Source organism: Coregonus clupeaformis, unplaced genomic scaffold, assembly GCF_020615455.1.
Source record: "Coregonus clupeaformis isolate EN_2021a unplaced genomic scaffold, ASM2061545v1 scaf0172, whole genome shotgun sequence".
Classification (NCBI taxonomy): Eukaryota; Metazoa; Chordata; class Actinopteri; order Salmoniformes; family Salmonidae; genus Coregonus; species Coregonus clupeaformis.
Genome location: NW_025533627.1, coordinates 245,001 through 263,798, shown reverse-complemented (window position 1 = coordinate 263,798; position 18,798 = coordinate 245,001). Strand labels below are relative to the sequence as shown.

The 18,798-nt window shown below is 45.1% G+C and overlaps 1 protein-coding gene across 3 annotated transcripts in view; it reads left to right on the top strand.

Moving 5' to 3' along the window:
• Positions 1 to 18,798, top strand: part of LOC121555676 (small G protein signaling modulator 2) — a 158,640-nt gene that overhangs the window by 16,791 nt on the left and 123,051 nt on the right. For all 3 annotated transcript variants that reach the window (XM_041869505.2, XM_041869504.2, XM_041869503.2), the window contains exon 2: positions 4,557 to 4,632. In XM_041869505.2, the coding sequence (XP_041725439.1) occupies positions 4,557 to 4,632 (76 nt within the window). The remainder of the gene's footprint in view (positions 1 to 4,556; positions 4,633 to 18,798) is intronic.

Below are 18,798 nucleotides of genomic sequence, written 5' to 3'. Positions count from 1 at the left end.
TACAGATAACGAGCTGAGATTAATCTCAGTTTGTTACCTGTATAAAAGACACCTGTCCACAGAAGCAATCAATCAATCAGATTCCAAACTCTCCACCATGGCCAAGACCAAAGAGCTCTCCAAGGATGTCAGGGACAAGATTGTAGACCTACACAAGGCTGGAATGGGCTACAAGACCATCGCCAAGCAGCTTGGTGAGAAGATGACAACAGTTGGTGCGATTATTCGCAAATGGAAGAAACACAAAATAACTGTCAATCTCCCTCGGCCCGAGGCTCCATGCAAGATCTCACCTCGTGAGTTGCAATGATCATGAGAACGGTGAGGAATCAGCCCAGAACTACACGGGAGGATCTTGTCAATGATCTCAAGGCAGCTGGGACCATAGTCACCAAGAAAACAATTGGTAACACACTACGCCGTGAAGGACTGAAATCTGAAGTTTGCCAATGAACATCTGAATGATTCAGAGGAGAACTGGGTGAAAGTGTTGTGGTCAGATGAGACCAAAATGGAGCTCTTTGGCATCAACTCAACTCGCCGTGTTTGGAGGAGGAGGAATGCTGCCTATGACCCCAAGAACACCATCCCCACCGTCAAACATGGAGGTGGAAACATTATGCTTTGGGGGTGTTTTTCTGCTAAGGGGACAGGACAACTTCACCGCATCAAAGGGACGATGGACGGGCCATGTACCGTCAAATCTTGGGTGAGAACCTCCTTCCCTCAGCCAGCGCTATGAAAATAGGTTGTTGATGGGTATTCCAGCATGACAATGACCCAAAACACATGGCCAAGGCAACAAAGGAGTGGCTCAAGAAGAAGCACATTAAGGTCCTGGAGTGGCCTAGCCAGTCTCCAGACCTTAATCCCATAGAAAATCTGTGGAGGGAGCTGAAGGTTCGAGTTGCCAAACGTCAGCCTCGAAACCTTAATGACTTGGTGAAGATCTGCAAAGAGGAGTGGGACAAAATCCCTCCTGAGATGTGTGCAAACCTGGTGGCCAACTATAAGAAACATCTGACCTCTGTGATTGCCAACAAGGGTTTTGCCACCAAGTACTAAGTCATGTTTTGCAGAGGGGTCAAATACTTATTTCTCTCATTAAAATGCAATTCAATTCATACATTTTTTTACATGCGTTTTTCTGGATTTTGTTGTTGTTATTCTGTCTCTCACTGTTCAAATAAACCTACCATTAAAATTATAGACTGATCATTTCTTTGTCAGTGGGCAAACGTACAAAATCAGCCAGGGGATCAAATACTTTTTTCCCTCACTGTATAACTGGCTATACTTATTTCACCATTTACCATAATGAGATCTATTTATTTATAATGTTTGTAAACTTACCATTAAAAAGCATCATGATGATTGAGTGTCCATGTATCTGCAGTGCTACTGAGTAAACCTCCAATTGTTCTCCAGTGACCTTTGAACCCCTGCCCACCTGGATCCCAAGGCCCCCCAGAGACCTTTGAAAAGATCACACTATGACACATACAGAACATCAAGCAGATCAACAGCCAAATACATTTCCAATGCCCTTACGTCGATTCTACTGTATGTAGTTATTCCAAAAAAAAGATATACAGTGCATTCGGAAAGTATTCAGACCCATTGAATTTTTCCACATTTTGTTACGTTACAGCCTTAATCTAAAATGGATTCAATAAATGTTTTGTTTCCATTGATCATCATTGAGATGTTTCTACAACTTGATTGGAGTCCACCTGTGGTAAATTCAATTGATTGGACATGATTTGGAAAGGCACACACCTATCTATATAAGGTCCCACAGTTGATAGTGCATGTCAGAGCAATAACCAAGCCATGAGGTCGAAGGAATTGTCCGTAGAGCTCCGAGACAGGATTGTGTCAAGGCACAGATCTGGGGAAGGGTACTAAAAAGTGTCTGCAGCATTGAAGGTCCCCAAGAACACAGTAGCCTCCATCATTCTTAAATGGAATAAGTTTTGAACCACCAAGACTCTTCCTAGAGCTGGCCGCACGGCCAAACTTTGCAATCGGGGGAGAAGGGCCTTGGTCAGGGAGGTGACCAAGAACCCGATGGTCACTCTGACAGAGCTCCAGAGTTCCTCTGTGGAGATGGGAGAACCTTCCAGAAGGACAACCATCTCTGCAGCACTCCACCAATCAGGCCTTTATGGTAGAGTGGCCAGATGGAAGCCACTCCTCAGTAAAAGGCACGACAGCCCGCTTGGAGTATGCCAAAAGGCACCTAAAGGACTCTGACCATGAGAAACAAGATTCTCTGGTCTGATGAAACCAAGATTGAACTCTTTGGCCTGAATGCCAAGTGTCACGTCTGGAGGAAACCTGTCACCATCCCTATGGTGAAGCATGGTGGTGGCAGCATCATGCTGTGGGGGATGTTTTTCAGCGGCAGGGACTGGGAGACTAGTCAGGTTCGTGAACAGAGCAAAGTACAGAGAGATCCTTGATGAAAACCTGCTCCAAAGCGCTCAGGACCTCAGACTGGGGCGAAGGTTCACCTTTCAACAGGACAACAACCCTAAGCACACAGCCAAGACAACGCAGGAGTGGCTTCAGGACAAGACTCTGAATTTCCTTGAGTGGCCCAGCCAGAGCCCGGACTTGAACCCGATCGAACATCTCTGGAGAGACCTGAAAATAGCTGTGGAGCTCCCCCCCATTCAACCTGACAGAGCTTGAGAGGATCTGTAGAGAAGAATGGGAGAAACTCCCCAAATACAGGTGTGCCAAGTTTGTAGCACCATACCCAAGAAAGTCTTGATGTAATCGCTGCCAAAGGTGCTTCGAACAAAATACTGAGCAAAGGGTCTGAATACTTATGTAAATGTGATATTTCAGTTTTGTATTTTTAATGAATTTGCAAAAAAATGTAAACCAGTTTTAGCGTTGTCATGGTATTGTGTGTAGATTGATGAAGAAAAATAAACAATTTAATCCATTTTTTTCATTTTATTCCCCCCCCCCCAAAAAATCAAAAAAATCTGTTTTTTCTTTGTCATTATGGGGTATTGTGTGTAGATTAATGAGGATTATTTATTTTTTAATCAATTTTAGAATAAGGCTGTAACTTAACAAAATGTGGAAAAAGTCAAGGGGTCTGAATACTTTCCGAATGCACTGTATATTTGGGATGCACCCGGAGATGTAAGCTGCACTGGCCATTGATATTGACCACTAGGCACAGCCGGTCAGTCATTTCCAATACAAGGTCATCAGTAATGACTAGGTGATGAAAAGGAATACATTTTAACTACCTGTATGTTAATTGAAGTGTTGTGTTTTGAAACTGTTCAATGTGTTTTTGTGGACTCAATGTGACATGCAATCAAATGGGACAGTCACCACCAGAAACCATCATACAGAACTGGGGTAAAACAAGCTTGGTATCATTCCTCACGTTGACTTCCTTCACAGTAGAAGTTAGTTTGCATCCCAAATGACACCCTATTCCCTATATAGTGCACTACGTTTAACCAGAGCCCTATGGGCCATGGTGCACTATAAGGAAATAGGGAGGCCCCAGTGTTGAGGATCAGCGAAGTGGAGATGCTATTTCCTACCTTCACCACCTGGGGGCGGCCCGTCAGGAAGTCCAGGACCCAGTTGCACAGGGCGGGGTTCAGACCCAGGGCCTCGAGCTTAATGATGAGCTTGTAGGGTACTATGGTGTTGAATGCTGAGCTATAGTCAATGAACAGCATTCTTACATAGGTATTCCTCTTGTCCAGATGGGATAGGGCAGTGTGCAGTGTGATGGCGATTGCATCGTCTGTGGATCTATTGGGGCGGTAAGCAAATTGAAGTGGGTCTAGGGTGACAGGTAAGGTAGAGGTGATATGATCCTTGACTAGTCTTTCAAAGCACTTCATGATGACAGAGGTGAGTGCTACGGGGCGATAGTCATTTAGTTCAGTTACCTTTGTACATATTACCTCAATTACCTCGACTAACCTGTGCCCCCGCACATTGACTCTGTACCAGTACCCCCAGTATATAGCCTCTCTACTGTTATTTTACTGCTGTTCTTTAATGATTTGTTATTTCTTTAAATTTAAAATGTTTTACTTTTCTATTTTTTACTTAACACTTATTTTTCTTAAAACTGCATTGTTGGTTAAGGGCTTGTAAGTAAGCATTTCACTGTAAGGTCTACACCTGTTGTATTCAGCACATGTGACAAATACAATTTGATTTCATTTGATGAGGATGATGATGAGGATGGTAATGATGATTAGGATGGTAATGATGATGGTCATGACAATTGTAATGATGACGATGGTAATGATGATGACGATGGTAATGATGATGGTCATGACAATGGTAATGATGGTAATGATGATGACGATGGTAATGATGATGGTCATGACAATGGTAATGATGACGATGGTAATGATGATGGTCATGACAATGGTAATGATGACGACGGTAATGATGAGGATGATGGTAATGATGAGGATGATGATTTTTCGATGGTGATGATGGTAATGAAGACAATCTTTAATGACGACAATGATCCTGTGTCTTGTCTCTCTGTACAGGTGAAACAGATCATGGAGGAGGCGGTGACTAAGAAGTTTGTCCATGAAGACAGCAGCCACATCATCGGCCTGTGCAGTAAGTAAACACATGCTCCCTCCCTGAGAGCCCCTCTGCTGATGATGTAGTGAGTCTGGGTGAAGGACAGTATTTGACGTCACTGTGTCGCTGACTGTGCCGGCGCAGCAATGGAAAGTTAATAATCACACTGGGAGTCAATGGAAACTAATTTTAGAGGTTCCCTGGCTGCACAACATGTACTTTCTCCAAGAAAGACCAGATGTGTGTGTGTGTGTGTGTGTGTGTGTGTGTGATTTTGTGTGTGGCCCCGTAATGCAGTCAGTATTTTCTGGAAAGCTGCAAGTGGAAGGTTTTACGTAGTTTCCGGCCGGATGGCTACGTGCTGGTGAGCTGGCGAGTTGGTGACTCACACCTTGAGCACCGCATGCTCACGCCACACCAGGGGGGCCGCTGTATCTCTTCCCCTGTGTGTGTGTGTGTGTGTGTGTGTGTGTGTGTGTGTGTGTGTGTGTGTGTGTGTAGTGCAGTGTTATATCTTCCTCTGTTCTCACTCAGATAACCATTGAGGGCCGCAGCAATGGGGGATTGTTGGTCTACTCAACTGGGTCAGGGCAGAGCCGTAGAGGTTGACCAGGGCTCATACACACTATGTAGGAAATAGGGTGCTATTTGGGACGCAGGAAGATAGATATACGTGTGTCTAGGATATGGAGATATGGGGAGTATGACGACCAGGGAAGAGTGCAGTGTGGAGATTGAACTGTCAGTGTCAGGCTGTAATTATAGTAATTAAAGGGGCAATCTGCAGTTGCTACATCCATTTTTGGACTTATAAATTAATGATATGTACACATTGATTCTTGAAGAATATCACTTATAAATGGCTCATGAGCTTAGTTCAACTGTCGTACCCCATCAGAACCCAAAATGTAAGCTTGTTTTTACTCCAATGTTTGTAAACAATGTAATTGTAACGCATGGTTACAACTATAATTTTGATTAGGCTTGGGCAGTATTCAGATTGTCATGCCTGCATACTGACCTTGTGCCATCCTGGGATATTCGGTAGTACCGGCATGTAACACAAGGAGATGTATTTTCAAACCCCGCTGAGTCTCTGTAATCCAAAGGTTAGCAATGCTAACAAGTAAAATCCCATAGAGAATGCTAGCTAAATAATAACGAGCGCATTACGGACATTTATACACTCTTTGACATAAACTATTTGCAGGACAGACATCCCAGCTCATAAAGTTATACAAGTAACTCAAAAATGCTACTCACAGTGTGCTGCACGCACAAAACAAATATTAGACAGCAAGGCTCTTGATCCAGGAGGTGATTCTGTGTTACCAAGCGTTTGATTTTGCAAGAAGCTAACCAGCTAGATAGCTAACTACTAAGTTAGCAAACCAAATGCACAACTGCAGAGCATTTAGCACATTTTAGACAGTTAACTTAATAGTTATAAGATATCTAGCTGGCAAACAATTAGTTGTGAATTCCCTACTGTAACTAGATCACCCGGCGTGTGCTGGACAACAGAATGTGATCCGCTTGATCTCCTAACGTATTTTACTGCAGGTATTTACTTAAAAAGCAGCAAAAAAAAAAAAGATACACATCAAATAAATAGTTTAAACGGTATTGAAAAACCATCCCGTGGCTATTTCCAAATACCCCAGTATACGGTATTTATGGTATACCGCCCAAGCCTAATTTTGATAGCATGGATGATCAGTCCTTGCATCCATAGCGCTATGAATTTGAGAGTGGTTACATTTCTCCAGCCCCATCCCTCAGCTGTTTACCGAAACAGTGGCGGGGTGGCAAACTTTGTTATTGTTTGAAACGCAGATTGCCCCTTTAAAGATAGAGATGATTCAGTACAGATGATGCTGTCATGGCAGCGGGAGCTAGTGAGGAGCGAGGACATCCTTTGTACCCTAGTTAGTGTGATAACTACTATTAATTTGTCTGACACCGCTTTTAAAGATGATCTGTTACACACAGCGGCATGTGAATCACAGCTCCGTCTGTGTAGGAGCTGGCCAAATGGAACCGTATGCCCATAGGGATATGGTGCCATTTGGGACACAGCTGGTCAAACACAGCCATGTTCCTTACGTGTCAAAAGAACTTAGAATACATGTCTTACCTGATATGTTATCAGTCCCTTCAAGTGCTCCCACTACTTATCAGAACATTCTACTTGGGTTATTTATACATTTGGGTTATGTATAAGTTTGCCTCCTTTTTCACATGTTATGCATGCTACAGTCCCACGTTACATCCTACATTATGTTACGACCCTATATTTTCCGAAACTTCTTTTCGAAAAGTTGCACTCTGTTATGTATACGTTTTGCATTATGTAGCTAGAGACAGAGAGTGTATGGTAAAGAAGGAGCCAGTTGTTCACATTTCCATTTAGTTAAAAAAGCTGTGGGCCGTTTGGAGGGTCAGCCAACGCAGGCGGGGTGTCCTAACTCCTAACTCCAAGCCCCACGGACCAACGGATCGATGGGAAAATTACCATCCTCCTCCTGAATCACTGGGTCTCCGACTAAAATGCCACCCTATTTCCTATTATGGGCTCTGGTCAAAAGTAGTGCTCTATATAGGGAACAGGGTGCCATTTGGGACACAACAAGCCAAGCTGTACTCTGCTGTAAGTGCACAGAATACAGTTGAAGTCGGAAGTTTACATACACCTCAGCCAAATACATTTAAACTCAGTTTTTCACAATTCCTGACATTTAATCCTAGTAAAATTCCCTGTCTTAGGTCAGTTAGGATCACCACGTTATTTTAAGAATGTGAAATGTCAGAATAATAGTAGAGAGAATGATTTATTTAAGCTTTTATTTCTTTCATAATATGCCATTTAGCAGACGCTTTTATCCAAAGCGACTTACAGTCATGCGTGCATACATTTTTGTGTATGGGTGGTCCCGGGGATCGAACCCACTACCTTGGCGTTACAAGCGCCGTGCTCTACCAGCTGAGCTACAGAGGACCACATCACATTCCCAGTGGGTCAGAAGTTTACATACACTCAATTAGTATTTGGTAGCATTGTCTTTAAATTGTTTAACTTGGGTCAAATGTTATGGGTAGCCTTCCACAAGCTTCCCACAATAAGTTGGGTGAATTTTGGCCTATTCCTCCTGACAGAGCTGGTGTAACTGAGTCAGGTTTGTAGGCCTCCTTGCTCGCACATGCTTTTTCAGTTCAGCCCACATATTTTCTATAGGATTGAGGTCAGGCTTTGTGATGGCCACTCCAATACCTTGACTTTGTCGTCCTTAAGCCATTTTTCCACAACTTTGGAAGTATGCTTGGGATCATTGTCCATTTGGAAGACCCATTTGCGACCAAGCTTTAACTTCCTGACTGATGTCTTGAGATGTTGCTTCAATATATCCACATAATTTTCCTTCCTCATGATGCCATCTATTTTGTGAAGTGTACCAGTCCCTCCTGCAGCAAAGCACCCCTACAGCATGATGCTGCCACCCCCGTGCTTCACGGTTGGGATGGTGTTCTTCGGCTTGCAAGCTCCCCCTTTTTTCTCCAAACATAACGATGGTCATTATGGCCAAACAGTTCTATTTTTGTTTCATCAGACCAGAGGACATTTCTCCAAAAAGTACAATCTTTGTCCAAATGTGCGGTTGCAAACCGTAGTCTGGCTTTTTTTATGGCGGTTTTGGAGCAGTGGCTTCTTCCTTGCTGAGCGGCCTTTCAGGTTATGTCAACATAGGACTCGTTTTACTGTGGATATAGATACTTTTGTACCTGTTTCCTCCAGCATCTTCACAAGGTCCTTTGCTGTTGTTCTGGGTTTGATTTGCACTTTTCGCACCAAAGTACGTTCATCTCTAGAAGACAGAACGCGTCTCCTTCCTGAGCGGTATGACGGCTGCGTGGTCCCATGGTGTTTATACTTGCGTACTATTGTTTGTATACATGAACGTGGTACCTTCAGGCATTTGGAAATTGCTCCCAAGGATGAACCAGACTTGTGGAGGTCTACAATTATTTTTCTGAGGTCTTGGCTGATTTGTTTTGATTTTCCCATGATGTCAAGCAAAGAGGCACCGAGTCTGAAGGTAGGCCTTGAAATACATCCACAGGTACACCTCCAATTGACTCAAATTATGTCAATTAGCCTATGAGAAGCTTCTAAAGCCATGACATCATTTTCTGGAATTTTCCAAGCTGTTTAAAGGCACAGTCAACTTAGTGTATGTAAACTTCTGACCCCACTGGAATTGTGATACAGTGAATTATAAGTGAAATAATCAGTCTGTAAACAATTGTTGGAAAAAGTACTTGTGTCATGCACAGAGTAGATGTCCTAACCGACTTGCCAAAACTATAGTTTGTTAACAAGAAATGTGTGGAGTGGTTGGAAAACGAGTTTTAACGACTCCAACCTAAGTGTATGTAAACTTCCGACTTCAACTGTATATAGGGAACAGGGCCCATAGGGTGTAGTTATCACAATATAATGACTATATATGGAATAGGGTGCCATTTGGGACACAGCCTAGCATATTATGCCAGAAGTGAGGTGCTTTGCCACGGATGGTGTGGGGGCGTGGGGAGGAGAGGAGGGGAAGGAGGGCTGCAATTATCATTTCAAGATTTTACAGTGCTGGGAAAATAAAACGGTAAATAATGGTCGGAAGTGCGAAGGGAATTTAAGGCTTTACTTTTTTTATTTTGCTGTCTCATTTGAATGAGTAATGGCATAATTAGGCCAACCTCGTGGGATAGTGTACTGTGTGTGTGTGTGTGTGTGTAGAGAGACAAGACTGCTGTATCGCTGTAGAGAGACAAGACTACTGTATCGCTGTAGAGAGACAAGACTGCTGTATCGCTGCAGAGAGACAAGACACTGTATCACTGCAGAGAGGAGATCACTGTATCACTGCAAAGAGAGAAGACCACCGTATCACTGTAGAGAGAGGACCACCTTATCACTGTAGAGAGAGGACCACCTTATCACTGTAGAGAGAGGACCACCTTATCACTGTAGAGAGAGGACCACCTTATCACTGTAGAGAGAGGACCACCTTATCACTGTAGAGAGAGGACCACCTTATCACTGTAGAGAGAGGACCACCTTATCACTGTAGAGAGAGGACCACCTTATCACTGTAGAGAGAGGACCACCTTATCACTGTAGAGAGAGGACCACCTTATCACTGTAGAGAGAGGACCACCTTATCACTGTAGAGAGAGGACCACCTTATCACTGTAGAGAGAGGACCACCGTATCACTGTAGAGAGAGGACCACCTTATCACTGTAGAGAGAGGACCACCATATCACTGTAGAGAGAGGACCACCATATCACTGTAGAGAGAGGACCACCATATCACTGTAGAGAGAGGACCACCATATCACTGTAGAGAGAGGACCACCACACTCCTTTTTCCTGCCTCTCTCTCTCTCTCTCTCTCTCTCTCTCTCCCCCACCCCCTCCCTCCCTCCCACTCTCTCTCTTGCTTTCTGTCTCAAGCCACAATTTGTGTCCAACCCGTGGGCTACAAAATAAATGGTACTGCCCTTGAAGGGACTTTTTGTTATACAAACATAAAAGAACACTGGTAAGTCAATACAAGAAGTAGAAATACAAAACATACACAACGCCATCATTACTCATACAGTATAAGGCTAGATATAGGTCTACTAGATCTGTTGGTGTTCAGAAGTGGAACCTTCCAGGCTTTCCTCCTGAACAGAACACCTGTATCTATTATATTCAGCCTGCCTGCCTGCGTGTGTCTGTGCCTCTCTGTGTGTGTGTGTGTGTGTGTGTGTGTGTGTGTGTGTTTGTAGCAGATTGCATCTGTGAATGGAGATGAGGTGCAGCAGCTGCTGTGAATGGTTTCAGATTGCAGTCTGACAGACCCTTACATAATACACACTAATTGTTGCACAACTTCTATGGAGTCTCTACAATGCATCTAATGGGAACGGTCAGGGTACGTAATGGCTTCGTCACAAATGGCATCCTATTCCCTATATAGTGAACTACTTTTGACCAGAGCCCTATGGGCCCAGCCCCTGGTCAAACTGGTTAAAAGTAGTGCACTACATAGCAAATAGGGTGCCATTTGGGGTACAGATAATGAGAAAATAATAATCCCATTGTGATACATGGAGGAAGTGGTTGTATTGTATTGTCTTGTGGATTAAATGCAAGGTGGTACTGGAGGATAGCTGAATAAGATACAGTGGGGAGAACAAGTATTTGATACACTGCCGATTTTGCAGGTTTTCCTACTTACAAAGCATGTAGAGGTCTGTAATTTTTATCAGAGGTTGGAGTCTGTTTGATTGAGTGTGTGGACAGGTGTCTTTTATACAGGTAACGAGTTCAAACAGGTGCAGTTAATACAGGTAATGAGTGGAGAACAGGAGGGCTTCTTAAAGAAAAACTAACACGTCTGTGAGAGACGGAATTCTTACTGGTTGGTAGGTGATCAAATACTTATGTCATGCAATAAAATGCAAATTAATTACTTTAAAATCATACAATGTGATTTTCTGGATTTTTGTTTTAGATTCCGTCTCTCACAGTTGAAGTGTACCTATGATAAAAATGACATACCTCTACATGCTTTGTAAGTAGGAAAACCTGCAAAATCGGCAGTGTATCAAATACTTGTTCTCCCCACTGTGGATTAGTCACAGTATTGAACAATGAGTGAAATGAATGGAGGCGAAAGACGAGCGGCTGTACTTCCTGGTTATGACCTCATAGTGCTGATGTCATTGGTTATGTAGTTGATTATATAGTGATTAGAAGAAAGCCTGTGTGTCACTCATTGTCTATGTTAGTGCCTGACTGAATCAGTAGAAGGTAAATAAAGGTCTTGAACCTTTAAAATGGACAATAAGCTTCTTCTTCTTCCTCTTCTTCGACAGCTCATGTGTTTCATGGACACAGGGTATGGACAAGAGTTGAATTACTTTAGCCATGTGCGTTTGTGTGTGTTTGTGTGTGTGTTTGCTGGCGAATAGAACTAATTGAGAGTGACGAGTCACCGTAGACCATAGAGAAGCTTCAGCTATTCATATTTCACGCACGCACACACGCACACGCACACACGCACAGGCTAATATAGCTAATTGAGAATGATGCCAGCTGGAAGCCACTGGAGACCAGGGAGAAGCTTCAGGAATTCCACTGATTATAGCTGGTCTCCATGACAACTCGGCTATCCTCCACACAGATGTGTGCTGTGTGCACCCTGTGGAACTGAATAACATTCTCTCACACACACACACACACACACACACACACACACAGATACATGCACACACACACTTATATAACAGGGCAGTCTTGTCTCTGTCAGTGGTCCTGGTTGAGTTTTATTTCAGGAGACGTGTTGTGGTGCCCTGGTTGGAGCTAACTGAGTTTTATTTCAGGAGACATGTTGTGGTGCCCTGGTCGGCGCTAACGCTAGCTACGTGTTGTGGTGCCCTGGTCGGAGCTGATGCTAGCTACGTGTTGTGGTGCCCTGGTCGGAGCTGATGCTAGCTACGTGTTGTGGTGCCCTGGACGGAGCTAACGCTAGCTACGTGTTGTGGTGCCCTCTGGTCGGAGCTAACGCTAGCTACGTGCTGTGGTGCCCTCTGGTCGGAGCTAACGCTAGCTATGTGTTGTGGTGCCCTCTGGTCGGAGCTAACTGAGTTTTATTTCAGGAGATGTGTTGTGGTGCCCTGGTCGGAGCTGATGCTAGCTACATGTTGTGGTGCCCTGGACGGAGCTAACGCTAGCTACGTGTTGTGATGCCCTGGTCGGAGTTAACGCTAGCTACGTGTTGTGGTGCCCTGGTCGGAGCTAACGCTAGCTACGTGTTGTGGTGCCCTCTAGTCGGAGCTAACGCTAGCTACGTGTTGTGGTGCCCTCTGGACAGAGCTAATGCTAACTACATGTTGTGGTGCCCTCTGGTCGGAGCTAACACTAGCTACGTGTTGTGATGCCCTCTGGTCGGAGCTAACGCTAGCTACGTGTTGTGATGCCCTCTGGTCGGAGCTAACGCTAGCTACGTGTTGTGGTGCCCTCTGGTCGGAGAACGCTAGCTATGTGTTGTGGTGCCCTGGTCGGAGCTAACACTAGTTATGTGTTGTGGTGCCCTCTGGTTGGAGCTAACGCTAGCTACGTGTTGTGGTGCCCTCTGGTCGGAGCTAACGCTAGCTATGTGTTGTGGTGCCCTGGTCAGAGCTAACGCTAGCTATGTGTTGTGGTGCCCTGGTCGGAGCTAACACTAGCTACGTGTTGTGGTCCCCTCTGGACAGAGCTAACACTAGCTACGTGTTGTGGTGCCCTCTGGTCGTAGCTAACGCTAGCTACGTGTTGTGGTGCCCTCTGGTTGGAACTAACGCTAGCTACGTGTTGTGGTGCCCTCTGGTCGGAGCTAACGCTAGCTACGTGTTGTGGTGCCCTCTGGTCGGAGCTAATGCTAGCTACTGCTGCATTGGTATGTGTGTGCTTGCGGTGTGTGTGTGTGTGTGTGTGCGTGTTATGGTGTGTGTATGTGTGTGTGTCAATGTGTGTGTGTGTTTGTGTTTGTGGCAGTAGGTTTTATGGTGTGTGTGTATGTATGTGTTGTCGTGCCTGCCAAGCGATTTATTGTGTGTGTGTCTGTGTGTGCATGCAGAGCCAACAGAGGATTCTCTGACAGAATGTTATGCTTCACACCGTGCTCCACGCCACGCCCCTATAGCTAGCAGCGTGACACATCCTCTTAGCTCTTACATAACAACTACATCACTGATGTTGATGGGATACCAATACCGTTAGCGTCAATGCTAGATGACAGGTGTGAACCCCCATTGGGTCTGTAGCTCGGCATGAGGCTCTTAGCTGTTAGCATGATTAGCCTCTGTGTACCATTAGCGTCAACGCTAGTTTAGATAGGTAGGAACTCAGTGGGAGGTTGTTAGCCCCTGTGGTGGGTGACCTTTTCCTGGGTCTGTCTGTGTACTTGGTGTGGCTGAGGAAACGGCATCCTGCACTCAATCTACACTGATAGATATCAACCTAGAAGTTGCTCAAACTTCAGGGCAAGTGAGCATCAAGGTAAGGAATTAAATAAGGGTTAAGTCAGGGGTTAGGAAAAGGTTAGGGCAAGTAGCTTATCATATGGTTGGTCCAAAATCCCAGGCTGTGTCCCAAATGGTACCCTATTCCCTATATAGTGCACTACTAGCTCTTTAAGCCCTGGTAAAAAGTTGTGCACTACGTAGGGAATAGGGTGGGATTTTTGGATGCAGTGTTGTGCCAGTGGTGTGGCTGAGGCACTCGATTGTCTGTACACACACACACACACACACACATATCCCTCAATGGTGTTACGTTACAGTAAATGGATGGTTTGTTTGCTGTTTGTCTGGGCGATGGCAGATAATCTTATAGTCAGAGCAGTGCTCATCACCATCATTATAGTCAGAGCAGTGCTCATCACCATCATTATAGTCAGAGCAGTGCTCATCACCATCATTATAGTCAGAGCAGTGCTCATCACCATAATTATAGTCAGAGCAGTGCTCATCACCGTCATTATAGTCAGAGCAGTGCTCATCACCATCATTATAGTCTGAGAGCAGTGCTCATCACCATCATTATAGTCTGAGAGCAGTGCTCATCACCATCATTATAGTCAGAGCAGTGCTCATCACCATCATTATAGTCTGAGAGCAGTGCTCATCACCATCATTATAGTCAGAGCAGTGCTCATCACCATCATTATAGTCTGAGAGCAGTGCTCATCACCATCATTATAGTCAGAGCAGTGCTCATCACCGTCATTATAGTCTGAGAGCAGTGCTCATCACCGTCATTATAGTCAGAGCAGTGCTCATCACCGCCATTATAGTCTGAGAGCAGTGCTCATCACCATCATTATAGTCAGAGCAGTGCTCATCACCATCATTATAGTCAGAGCAGTGCTCATCACCATCATTATAGTCAGAGCAGTGCTCATCACCATCATTATAGTCAGAGCAGTGCTCATCACCATCATTATAGTCTGAGAGCAGTGCTCATCACCATCATTATAGTCTGAGAGCAGTGCTCATCACCATCATTATAGTCTGAGAGCAGTGCTCATCACCATCATTATAGTCAGAGCAGTGCTCATCACCATCATTATAGTCTGAGAGCAGTGCTCATCACCATCATTATAGTCAGAGCAGTGCTCATCACCGTCATTATAGTCTGAGAGCAGTGCTCATCACCGTCATTATAGTCTGAGAGCAGTGCTCATCACCATCATTATAGTCAGAGCAGTGCTCATCACCATCATTTTAGTCAGAGCAGTGCTCATCACCATCATTATAGTCTGAGAGCAGTGCTCATCACCATCATTATAGTCAGAGCAGTGCTCATCACCATCATTATAGTCTGAGAGCAGTGCTCATCACCATCATTATAGTCAGAGCAGTGCTCATCACCGTCATTATAGTCTGAGAGCAGTGCTCATCACCGTCATTATAGTCAGAGCAGTGCTCATCACCGCCATTATAGTCTGAGAGCAGTGCTCATCACCATCATTATAGTCAGAGCAGTGCTCATCACCATCATTATAGTCAGAGCAGTGCTCATCACCATCATTATAGTCTGAGAGCAGTGCTCATCACCATCATTATAGTCTGAGAGCAGTGCTCAGGGATTATAACAGTAAACCTGATGTTAAAGGAGAGTGAGGGATACAGGGATTATAACAGTAAACCTGATGTTAAAGGAGAGTGAGGGATACAGGGATTATAACAGTAAACCTGATGTTAAAGGAGAGTGAGGGATACAGGGATTATAACAGTAAACCTGATGTTAAAGGAGAGTGAGGGATACAGGGATTATAACAGTAAACCTGATGTTAAAGGAGAGTGAGGGATACAGGGATTATAACAGTAAACCTGATGTTAAACATGTGTATTGGTTCTCAGTAGCCCTCATCATTCCCCTGAGGTGTCCACTCTACTGCCTGTCTCATCTCTCCAGGTGGATAGGACCCCTAAAGGACCCCTCTCCCCAGCTCGGTCTTTATAAACCTCCCACAGACATCCCCCTATTTTACCCAGGGAAGGTTGATTCTAGTCAGGCTGGAGTCAGGGCCAGGGACTGAGATGCTGTGAATATTAGATCAGAAGTAATTCTAGTTCTATTGGTGTGGAGATCCTGATAGCCGACATGAGCTACCAGAGCTTCAACATGTCTTCAGAGACTGTTGTAGATCTGAGGCAAAGACCTGCTCTGTGCTATACTGTGTCCATGTGGCTCCGGTGATGTTGCATTGAAACATTATGAAAACCAAACAAAAGAACAAGGTGTTTTTCATTCACACAAAACGTGTTACTTATCATGCATAATTTAAATGAGCGAGAGAGAGAGAGAGAGAGACCACAGTGTGCCATCACTCTGCAAGATTTGTGACCTGTTGCCACAAGAAAAGGGCAACCAGTGAAGAACAAACACCATTGTAAATACAACCCATATTTATGTTTATTTATTTTTCCATTTGTACTTTAACTATTTACACATTGTTACAACACTGTACACTGTATATAGACATAATATGACATTTTAAATGTCTTTATTCTTTTGGAACTTCTGAGTGTAATGTTTACTGTTAATATTTATTGTTTATTTCACTTTTGTTTACTATCTACTTCACTTGCTTTGGCAATGTTAACATACGTTTCCCATGCCAATAAAGCCCTTAAATTAAATAATGGAATTGAATTGAATTGACACTCTCTCATACACACACTCACACACACTCTCACACACAACAACAGTCTGGAGTTATCTAGTCATTATCGGAGCAGAACGGTTATATCAGATATCGCGATATTTGGAGAAGCATATTGTAGAAGAGGTCTCCCCAACCCTTGTGTGTGTATACATATTTAAGAGTGAGCCCAGTGACTGTGTGAGAGCGAGGGCATTCAGGCCAGCCCATTGATTTCCATTGTCTGTTTTCTGCTGAGAGATACAGTAAAACTCAGCTGTGTGTCACAAATGTCACCCTATTCCCTGTTTAGTGCACTACCTTTCGACCAGAGCCCTCTGTGACCAGAACCCATTAGGACCAGAGCCCTCTGTGACCAGAACCCTTTAGGACCAGAGCCCTCTGTGACCAGAACCCTTTAGGACCAGAGCCCTCTGTGACCAGAACCCATTAGAACCAGAGCCCTCTGTGACCAGAACCCTTTAGGACCAGAGCCCTCTGTGACCAGAACCCATTAGGACCAGAGCCCTCTGTGACCAGAACACATTAGGACCAGAACCCTCTGTGACCAGAACCCATTAGGATCAGAGCCCATTAGGATCAGAGCCCTCTGTGACCAGAGCCCATTAGGACCAGAGCCCATTAGGACCAGAGCCCATTAGGATCAGAGCCCATTAGGATCAGAGCCCTCTGTGACCAAAGTCCATTAGGATCAGAGCCCATTAGGATCAGAGCCCTCTGTGACCAGAGCCCATTAGGACCAGAGCCCATTAGGACCAGAGCCCATTAGGACCAGAGCCCATTAGGATCAGAGCCCATTAGGACCAGAGCCCTTTGTGACCAGAGCCCATTAGGATCAGAGCCTATTAGGATCAGAGCCCTCTGTGACCAGAGCCCATTAGGATCAGAGACCATTAGGATCAGAGCCCATTAGGACCAGAGTCCATTAGGATCAGAGCCCATTAGGACCAGAGCCCATTAGGATCAGAGCCCTATGTGACCAGAGTCCATTAGGATCAGAGTCCATTAGGATCAGAACCCATTAGGATCAGAGCCCATTAGGACCAGAGCCCTTTGTGACCAGAGCCCATTAGGATCAGAGCCCTATGTGACCAGAGTCCATTAGGATCAGAACCCATTAGGATCAGAGCCCATTAGGACCAGAGCCCTTTGTGACCAGAGCCCATTAGGATCAGAGCCCAGTAGGATCAGAGCCCTCTGTGACCAAAGCCCATTAGGATCAGAACCCATTAGGATCAGTGCCCATTAGGACCAGAGCCCATTAGGATCAGAGCCCATTAGGATCAGATCCCATTAGGATCAGAGCCCATTAGGATCAGAGCCCATTAGGATCAGAACCCATTAGGATCAGAGCCCATTAGGACCAGAACCCATTAGGATCAGAGCCCATTAGGATCAGAGCCCTATGTGACCAGAGCCCATTGGGATCAGAGCCCATTAGGACCAGAACCCATTAGGATCAGAGCCCATTAGGATCAGAGCCCATTAGGACCAGAGTCCATTAGGATCAGAGCCCATTAGGACCAGAGCCCATTAGGACCAGAGCCCATTAGGATCAGAGCCCTATGTGACCAGAGCCCATTAGGATCAGAGCCCATTAGGATCAGAACCCATTAGGATCAGAGCCCATTAGAATCAGAGCCCATTAGGACCAGAACCCATTAGGATCAGAGCCCATTAGGACCAGAGCCCATTAGAATCAGAGCCCATTAGGACCAGAACCCATTAGGATCAGAGCCCATTAGGACCAGAGCCCTATGTGACCAGAGTCCATTAGGATCAGAACCCATTAGGATCAGAGCCCATTAGGATCAGAGCCCTATGTGACGAGAACCCATTAGGATCAGAGCCCATTAGGATCAGACCCCATTAGGATCAGATCCCATTAGGATCAGAGCCCATTAGGATCAGAACCCATCAGGATCAGAGCCCATTAGGATCAGAGCCCATTAGGATCAGAGCCCTCTGTGACCAGAGCCCATTAGGATCAGAGCCCATTAGGATCAGAGCCCATTAGGACCAGAACCCATTAGGATCAGGACCCATTAGGATCAGAGCCCATTAGGACCAGAACCCATTAGGATCAGAGCCCATTAGGATCAGAGCCCTATGTGACCAGAGCCCATTGGGATCAGAGCCCATTAGGATCAGAGCCCATTAGCATCAGAGCCCATTAGCATCAGAGCCCTCTGTGACCAGAGCTCATTAGGATCAGAGCCCATTAGGACCAGAGACCATTAGGATCAGAGCCCATTAGGACCAGAGTCCATTAGGATCAAAGCCCATTAGGACCAGAGCCCATTAGGATCAGAGCCCTATGTGACCAGAGTCCATTAGGATCAGAGTCCATTAGGATCAGAGCCCATTAGGACCAGAGTCCATTAGGATCAGAGCCCATTAGGATCAGAGCCCTCTGTGACCAGAGCCCATTAGGATCAGAGCCC